This window comes from Pleuronectes platessa, chromosome 18 (assembly GCF_947347685.1).
Source record: "Pleuronectes platessa chromosome 18, fPlePla1.1, whole genome shotgun sequence".
Lineage (NCBI taxonomy): Eukaryota > Metazoa > Chordata > Actinopteri > Pleuronectiformes > Pleuronectidae > Pleuronectes > Pleuronectes platessa.
In genome coordinates this window covers 12874831-12884385 of record NC_070643.1, presented here as the reverse complement: position 1 = coordinate 12884385, position 9555 = coordinate 12874831, and the positions used below count along the sequence as shown (strand labels likewise).

Sequence of the window (9555 nt, the reverse complement as noted above, 5' to 3'; positions counted from 1 at the left end):
ACGTGCACCACTGAGTGCCTTTCTTGTTAGATTTAATTTAATGTTGGAGGCAAGACGGAGCCTAGAACACCTAAAGGCTTTTTTCAAGCCTAGTTTTGGTCTTGGGCAACACCTCGGAGCTGAATGTGCACATCTCAGAATTAATGTTTCATTCATAATTCATGTGGACAGGGTGGATGATAAGAAACTTTAGATTAGAGGAGACTCAATTGAGTGTAGGTGTGAATGTGAGAAGGAAAAGTGGGGTAAATGATGGATGGATGTAGAGTTTATTTTGATTACATGATGGATGATTAAAGTGTTTCCAAAGTCACATGTTTAAAGGGACCATCTGTGCACACAAGTCTACTGGAGTGACGACTCAACACAAATTAAACTTTTCTGTGTAAGTTGTTGACACTGAAACTTGAAATTTTAAAAACAAATCAAGATTCACCTTTCACTTCCATGTCAAGAACACTCGATCCTGAAGGTGAACGTGCTTCATGAATGACGACAGGAAATGGAAAAAAGTGCTTACAGTTCTTAAATCTTTAATGTAAACAGCAGTTTTGAGGGGCTCGGAAAAATCTTAAAGAAAAAACAAAAAAACATCTGAAATTATTAAATAGGAAGGGGAAAATATATAACTCATAATGGAAATAAAAACCATGATCTGTTTTTTAAATTATAAAATACATAGACTTTCAATTTAGTGGCCATACAGTCCCGAACACACGCATGGAAAAAAACTTCCCTTAACCGAATAAAAACATCCTCAACTTGGCAGTTTCACAATTTTAAGAATCACAAAATTATGACCATCTTACAAATGACTAAACAAAAATAAGCTCAAATATTGCTTAGGAATGTTGTGTACAGCAGTTGTTACAACGAGAGAGACTCAAATGAGGGATAGACGAGTGTGTGTTTGTGTGTGTGTGTCTCACAATGGAAGTGATTTTATGGCCGTTTCTGGCAAAGCCACTGTGCAGGTGTGTATAATATATGCAATAAGCAGCGGTGGGGTAATAACATCACATTAGGATATTCAAGAAAAGAGGCTTTCCATTTAATGTGGTGCAGTGCCTGGATTTTGAGGAGCAACTTATCCTAACAGTCTTCAGTATATGTGTAGCAGGACAGAGCGGATATAAGAGACGATTTCCCCGAAGTGTTCGTCTTAAAATGTACTTCATCCTTCCGTTCAGCCTCGTGGAAAAACATGTAGCTGCCACAAATACTGTAAGTGAGAGCGTGACGGGAAAATACTGCTGGGAAACTGACGACAAAACACAAAACTCCCCCGTGTCCCTCCCTGCTCCTGAACCACATGGCCTCCATCCCTCCCCACACAAAAGCCCTGAGGAAAAGTAACAAAATAATCATAAACATGGAGGACAAGGAAGCTGAATCAAAAAAAGGAACTTCTAAGCATTTGTCTACAAGTTCTTCAAGCAAGACGACAGCGGGCAGCTCAGCCGAGGAGGAGGAGGAGGAGGAGGAGGAGGAGGAGGAGGAGGAGAAGGAGTGAAACGTTCAGAAATGTCAGACACGGGACGAGGAGAGCGGAGGAAGAAGAGGCAGGACGACCAATGTCAGGCCAAACCAAATACTTCCTGGTTTCTCATCTCCACGGCAACCCGATGACTCCTCATTGGCCCCCGGGTCCCTCCAGTGCACTATCCATATGCACCATTGTCTCTGTTATAGAGGTCAAGCGAGAAGCAAGAGGAAAATAGTTCAATAAATCCTATTTCTTTCAATCACAGTTCTTTTCTTTTTTTTTTTTACATCATATGGTTTTATTCATTTTTGTTCCAGTTTATAAGAAAAGGGGGGGATTGGTCCAGTGGGTACAGTAGGTGCTGGGTGGGTCTGGTTGGGTCTTGTACGGGTGGTGGTCTAGTTACAGTCATATACAAAGTCATAGTTGCTAGGTTCTTTGGGAATCGGGGGCGGGGCCTCTGGAATCTGGATGTTCTCTAGATCCAAGAGGCGGAGCTTCATCTCCATGGAGAGCAGGGTGTCCATGTCCGATTTGGTGTAATCGCTGGTCATCTCCTTCCCGAGGAGGGCGTTCAGACCGTCTGTCCACACGCAGTACTGCAGAGACACAGTCACACAACACATAACACACATCAGCACCGACAGAAACTCAAGAAAACTATAATTAAACATGAAAAGTTCCCAAACCTGCTTTAGAGACAAGCAGGCAAAAAAAGGAACCAAAGCACCGAGGGAGAAAAGACTTTGTTCACTGTGACTCAGGAGAAATAGAGCAGGGACACCTTCTTCTCTCATGTCCTGATTACAAACATCTATTCTATTTCAAAAAGTACAAGGTGCATCATCCTCCGTCCTTAACCCTCAAATAGAGCCAGGGAAAAATGATAAAAAAGGAGCCTTTTAACAGGGAAGAATCATAGAAACCGCAAATATATAATAATAGAATTGCAAATGAGGGATGTGTCTCCCAGAACGACAGGAGTGCTCCATGAAGGCGTTGAAAAAGAAGACTGCTCTCAAGTTAAGTTGACGATGATAATGCAATATTCATTACGATAGAATACATTTACATATCTTTCAAAGTAAATTCATTCTACTCCGTTGTGAGACCTCAACGATGCACATAGTGTGTTTCGCTGTGCAACATCGAATGCAAACCTGACAGTAAGTCTTGCGTGAGTTCAAGTCTCAATTACACATCTCTGGTTGTCAGAATTATGGATTTTGTACATTAAGCTTTACCTTATCTTAATTTAGTGCTTTTTTTGGATCATATTTATTCTGTGATCATATGTGCTTGTGTTCATTGTGCCAATAAAGTTCATGGACATTAACTACTATAGAAAGTGTTCAATGTGCATATGCTGTGTTGATCATTTCCAGTACATATCACTTATTCTCTGTGCAATCACGCAGGTTCATTCTGTGTGAAACTGTCAACGGCCGCAGGACCGGACAGCGCTGCCTTACCTCGTGCTTGTCAGGAGCGATAAAGTTTAAATACTCGTCGGACTCGTAGAGGACAGAGAAGGCCAGCTCTAACACCTCCTGGGGAGAGGAAAGTGAGGGAGGCAGGGAGGGAGGGGGAGAGAGAAAATGGTGCAACGTGTGAGGAGAGAAGAAGAGAAGGGAGAACAGGTGAGATTTGCATCGTAACACAACCTCCCTCAGCTCCTCGTGTCTCATCTCCATCTGTTACATCAGCTGCACATCCGGTTACTCAAAGAGAGAACACACACCTTTAGATAGAAGGTACTAAATATTACATTATTTTAGGTACATTCCCTCCAAATCCACCTCGGTCTCACTGGGGGAAATAAAATGGATGCAGTGTGAGCACAGAACGGGGACACAGAGATCCAGATTTGTATACATGAAAGCAATTCATTAAATGTGTGCTGGCAATCTGCGTGAAATTAGGGTCTGATTTAGTACGGCAGAAGGCAATTACACAATCTGGGCGCGCGACCTAGACTCGTTTAATGAGGCAGCCCTTAAAAGAGGCAGCTCAGTGGTGGGAGTTGTCTCAGATCAGGAGGATCGGAAAAGAAAAAACGAGGAGTGATGCTGATTGGAAGTATTTATCACTAAAGCAATGTGGGATCAAAACATTCAATGAAGGAAGAATAATACAATTTAAGAAGAACTTAGGTATTTGAGCATGTTCATAGAGCATCTACTAGTCTTAGAGTATTATAGTTCTATCACTTGTCATTTGAATGATGTGAACGGTTCTGTATAGAAGTTTTTCTGCCTGGTTATCAATTTATTTCAAACAGATGAAGAATAGTTTCCTTCAAGGAAAAACTGCATAATTCAGCTCTGATGTGATCAGCTAGTTTAATTCTTTGTGAGTTTTTAAATTATCAATAGAATAATTGCTTTTGTGTATTATTATCATTGTATGATTTCAAATATGATTATTGCCTCAGCGTTCTGTAAAGATACAAAATGTCCCGACGATCCATTTGTGGTGAAAAAGTGAGCAACCGACTGACTCTGATACTCCAAGTTGGTTATTGTTAAACTGATGCAGGTTAAGTCTGCATAGAAGCTCAACCTAACTCCAAACAATACCAACTTTTTCAGTATAATCCCCACATTGCATCGATGGGTTTGTTTGCAGCACAAGTCTATGACCACAAGGACTTTTCTCATTTTTTGGTGTAATAAAAAAGACATTGAGTTTATTTGTTAATGCTCTTTTTAAAGTGATGTCTTCTGCACCTGATCTTTATATCGCCGCACAGATCTGAGCCGCTGTGAACTTAATGAACATTCGTAAACCCGGCAGAGCGTGCGATCATCGACACTTTGAAAATGATCCTCCCATTTGAAAACGTACACATAAAGCAGAAAAGGGGCTTTGCTTCAGTGATGGGATGTGGAGTGCGGAGCAGATGACGGGCGAACTGCTCTTCCAGATCACTGCACCTGTTCTCTGAACCACACGCATTACTTGAGGCACAGGCGGCGTCTGAAACGAGGGAAATGTGGCTCCGAGTACATATGGCTCTCTCTATGATAAAAAAAAAACCACCCTAATGACGGAGATCAGGGTGCTGCGTATTATGAACACATTTTGGAGGAGATGGGAGTCGGAAGTTTGTCTGGAAAACACAGATGGTGCACAAGCCAGCTCGGCTCGGACGCCCGCAGGGGTGACTTTGGGCCGGCCTTGTAACAGTGAGTAATGAAATGTGGCCGTGCTCTCATTCACACGGCTGGGACAGGCCCGCTCGACGGCCAGCAGAACCCCCCCCCCCCCCCCCCCCGGGCCATTCTCCTCGACCTGCGCTTATCGACAAGGTAATAAAAGAGACAAAGCAGGAGGGAGGCATGCTACTTTGTCTTCATGGCTATTTATCCAGGATCCAATATATCACAGTCCCATGGGTGGGGGGGGGGGGTGATTGAAGGTTTGGAGAGGCAAAGTGCCCGAGAGGAAGAGCTGACGTGGACACAGACGCGGACGAGATGCATCTCTCATCCTGGTTAAGATACCGCTGCGTTACTCTCAAATTTAAGCAGCGCAAAGAAAAGATGTCAGCGGCCGCTCTTTGGTGATTTGCCTTAAAATCTAAAGGACGAGTTTGTGATTTATTTCCAAACAACGCCACCGATGGCTACGTCTTTCACTGCCGAGCCCCGAGACACAAGTTGTTGTGTTATTTCCCAAAGCAAAAGGATGTAACCGACATCTTGTTATGCAACTCTAATGCACACATATACACACTCTCCCGCCTGGATAAACGCACACCCCACAGACACACACACTCAGAAATGCATACACAAATGTACACACACACCTTGTTTTGCTTCAGGGCTCCCTTCTCCTTCATGTGAGGACAGTCTTTGCCGGTGATAACAGCTTTGATATCAGCCACAGGCACTGTAGAGAGGACAGACGTGAGTTCACCATAACAACAGGAGTGAGGACGACGACAACAACAACAACATCGCTGTGACAACTGTTTCACCCCAGGTGGACGTTTTGTTTATTCAAGTATTAAACTTAAAAGCCTCCTCAGTTCTGTCACTGTGAGTGTCAGTCAGTGGTGGATGCGTGTCACTGCCCAGACTGTGTTTAGGGTCTATGTATACCTTCAGTAGTATACACACCATAGATAGGCTGTATTTAAATATGGATGATGTGTTTCCACCCCATCCCAGAGTCAATCATTATGTTTGACCTAGTTTTTGAAGCATCAAAAAACTTAGTGTGTATTTTTCAAAAAGTGAACATGCATCAGTGTGATAAGAACTAACTCAAATGAAAGACACCATCTTTGAGAAAAATGTATTTGACGTTTACTTTGACTTTTTAGTTTGGCCAATGTCCCATCCACTAACAAGGAGGACGCAATAACCTACATTGCATCCAGCCACTAGGGGGAGATTAAGACACGTTGGTTTCACTTTTGGGGAGCAGTTGTCATCCATCTTAATATACAGTTTGTGTTATATACATATTTTTATAAATATAATGAGCCGCACATCAGCACTGCTAAAGACAAGGATGTCACTGAACACTCACGTTTGTCCTGTAAAGAGTCGTGGGGCACCTCGCCCTGGGGACTCTCCTCCAGATCTCCATAGTGCAGGACTTTATGGTTCGGCGACAGACGGCAATACCAAAATTTATCTGGAGGAAAAGGTCAAGAGAGAAGAGCAAAGGAAAGAGAGGAGACGGATTTAGAAGAGTTATCATATGACTCGCTGGTAGAGGACTTCATCAGAGGTTGGATGAGTCATCAACAGTGGAGGAAATCATCAAGCTCCAAAAAAAATTCGGTTACAAAAAAAAAAGGAAAAAGAAAACGGCCTTGAGGGAAATCCACAGATGGGCTGCAGTGCGTGAGGGAGGGCAACAAAACAGACAGTTGGCCTTCGTCATTTTAACAATGAGTCAACAACAACAACAACACACACGAGTAAAGATCAGGAAACAAATTCCAGGGCTTTGTCTGGCAAAGCTTAAACCTCGACTCTGAGTTGATTTAATTTTAAAAACGAAAGACTATTGATTGATTCAAATATGTAGTAACAAAATGTTAACTCTGTCGACAGAAAGCAACGACTATGGCTGACATCGTTTAAAGCTCTTCTAAGTAAAATAAATAATAAAATGCTGTTTACAAGAAGTTAAATAAAGGAACTAATTTAGAATCCTGTTAATACTTATTCCTATTCCCAGAGAATCTGAAAAGGATGTTCTGTGAGTGCCGTGGTATCAAACAGGCAGACAAAAATATGTACTTTGCTTTTGGTTTTTAAAAAGAATGATTTAGAAATCTATTTTGGAGTGTGTGCAAGTGTGAATAATGTTTTCGTTGTATTTTTCTTTGTGAAGGCCAGCAATTACAGTTAATACGCTTTTTAGTTCTACTGCAGCCTTATTCTGTTCCTCTTAAGACCTTTAACTTAAGCAGGACATTGTTTATAGTCTAGAAGACATAGATGTACTTTTCTCTGGGCTGATATCATGACTAATCCTCCAGCAGTGTGAGGTCTGCATCTACCAGCTGTGTCTATGAAGCTGCCTCATGCGGCCGACCCTGCTGCTCTTGAGGGGGTTCCCTGCCAAGGTGGGCACGGAGCTGAGCTGGCAGGGACCGGGGGAGGTCTGGCTGGCGTGTTGCAGGGGCGGCACAGTCCAAACCCTAATTGCTGAAAACAGCCAGTTGTTGTGGCCAGGCTGGTGCAGAGCGGTGTCAGTCCACGTGGAGCAGATAGAGATGTGAGCTGCGGCTGTGGGGGGGGGGGACGCAATCTGCTGCTCAGCTCAACCGATCGCTTGTGCTGTTGTGCATCTGAATCCAATCGCGTATGTTCTTCCCCCGCCTGGAAGACCCAGCGTCTCCAGTTTGGATGTTATATTAATTATTGTATCATTTCAAACTATGATCATCTTTATTTGAATCAAACTCCAAACTCCTTCCCTGAGCCCTGAATGGTGACATCTGAGAGTTCTCTGCACTTAAAGACGACTGTGCAGGTAGCACTCCGTCTTCCAAATATCAAAGCACCAATCAACCTGAGCTTTTAGAGAGGAGCTTCCCCTTGTAATGGCCGGACCGGCACTTTGAGAGAAGAGTCATCTGCAGCGAAGTCAGCTAAATTAATATTGGATGTCGGTGCTCGAGTCCCTGCAGGGTGGAGGACTTTGAAAAAGTAGTAAGAGACGCTCAGGGAAGAGAGAGGGAGCATTACATCAAATAGAGAGTTGTCATATGAAAGTGTATGAAAACCGTGAATGTTCTTCTGAGGAATGTAATTTTAAAGACAAGAGGAAAAAGAGACAAGGATGGTGGTTCATACCTCCACCAATTCCCAATCAGTTCCTTTATGAAACCACATTTAACTTCATCAATCTTACTCAAAAACAAACGGACAGGGGTGAAAGAAAAACCTCCACGGCGGAAGTAACAAACCAAAGTTCAGCTTGAATCCGACACCATCGTCTTGATTTAACTTCTCATTTCATGCGAGCAGGAACTTGCTATAGGGGCTCCTTCATTCACGTTCAGCCTAAAAGACCAAGTGCTCTTCACGCTGTGAGTACCAGCAGGAGAACGACGTCTCAGAGAGCAGAGGGAAGCGAGATCAGAGTGGGGGAGGTAGATAAAGGTCAGGCATGTGAAGCTGGTCTACATCAGCACATGCAGGAGGGAGAGAGAGAGATACAAAGCAAAATGGTAAAAAAAAAAAGGAGGCGAGGAGCGGCAGAGATAGGAAAGGAGCTGCAAACGAGTGATGTGAAGAAACAGCCTGTCCTTGAGTTTGAGTGTCCTCAGAGGGAAAAGGCGGCTGACAGCTCCCCCTCAGTCAGCGTTCTGTGGCAGCAGATTCAAGCCGGTGTAACCCTACAGGCTATTGTTCCAAAAATAAATCCAGCAAGGCTCATGAACTGCTTCATATACCGTGTGTGGGTCCGCTGTTCCTGAACGGCGTAATAGTTGTGTTTCTGTGTTTAGCGTGTGTGTGTGTGGCCGCATGTGAACGTGCGCACGGGCCTTTGACTTCATCTGGATGACAGCTGCCGAGACGAATCGTGATCAGGATTTCAAATGTCAGAACACGTTGATGCAAGACAGAACCCCCCCACCAGGTTTTATTCTCTATTTGATTTGAGTTATTGGAGAGAGCAGTACCTGCAGGGAGGCAGACGACTGAGAGGTTATGTTTTCACCCCCGTTTGTTTGTTTGTAAGTTGACGCAAAAACTACAGGACGGATACCACCAGACTTTGTGGAAGGACGAGATGGAAGAGGAAGATTCCATTAAGTTTTGGTGTGGATCCTGCAATTTTATTTTCAACATTTCCCAGTTTCAGGTGTGCAATGTGGTGCAGCTGGAGGGGCCTGTCGGGCCTTGGCGGAGGAATACCAACTACTGAGTGCCATTTAGGTTATTTAATATACTCATATACGTGTAGAAAGTGGTGCTGAAGAGAAGTGGAAGAGGGAGGAAGGAGGAGGATTGAAGAGGTCAGGTCTCAATCCTTTTTGACTGAAGTGCAGTGTAAATACTGTCACCGCTACTCCTCTTCTCTATCTCCTCCCTCCTCTCTCGCTTCTCCCTCCTGGCAGCCAGCGTGAGACACGATACTAGGCTGAATGAACAGGCGCTCCTCTGAGCTGGCTGCTGTGTTTTCCCTCTGTGCCCCCCCCTCCCTCCCTCCCTCCCTCCCTCCCTCCATATGTGTCACGAGGAAGAAATACATAAATATTTCCACTGAATTAAAGCTGCAGCAGGTGAGATCGATAGAAAAAGAGTTGATGTTGAGTCTCATCCACAGAACATTGAAGAGGTACTGCACACTTAGATGGGTTTTTTGAGCTGTAAGCTAAATTATGTGACTGTTCCTAGATGAAATATATGGTTTTGATATAACATGTATTGCCAAATTTATAAAAAACAAAAATGTATGGGTTGAACACAGCTCAAACCCTCTTGGACCTTGGAAGACCAATGCTTATGAGATTGAGATTTGACATGGCGTGGCACTGTCGACTAAACAGACACCACCAATGAATTTAAAACTGATTTGTGTCAAGTCAAGTT

The 9555-nt window shown here is 43.6% G+C and overlaps 1 protein-coding gene across 2 annotated transcripts in view; it reads right to left on the bottom strand.

Annotated features, from left to right (window-relative positions):
* Positions 1-508: 508 nt before the first annotated feature.
* The window catches only part of elmo1 (engulfment and cell motility 1 (ced-12 homolog, C. elegans)), a 107932-nt gene continuing 98885 nt past the window's right edge, over positions 509-9555 (bottom strand). For both annotated transcript variants that reach the window (XM_053446131.1, XM_053446130.1), the window contains exons 19-22: positions 6026-6133; positions 5298-5380; positions 2959-3036; positions 509-2085 (exon numbers count right to left, since the gene is read on the bottom strand). In XM_053446131.1, the coding sequence (XP_053302106.1) occupies positions 1885-2085; positions 2959-3036; positions 5298-5380; positions 6026-6133 (470 nt within the window). In that variant the 3' untranslated portion in view covers positions 509-1884. The remainder of the gene's footprint in view (positions 2086-2958; positions 3037-5297; positions 5381-6025; positions 6134-9555) is intronic.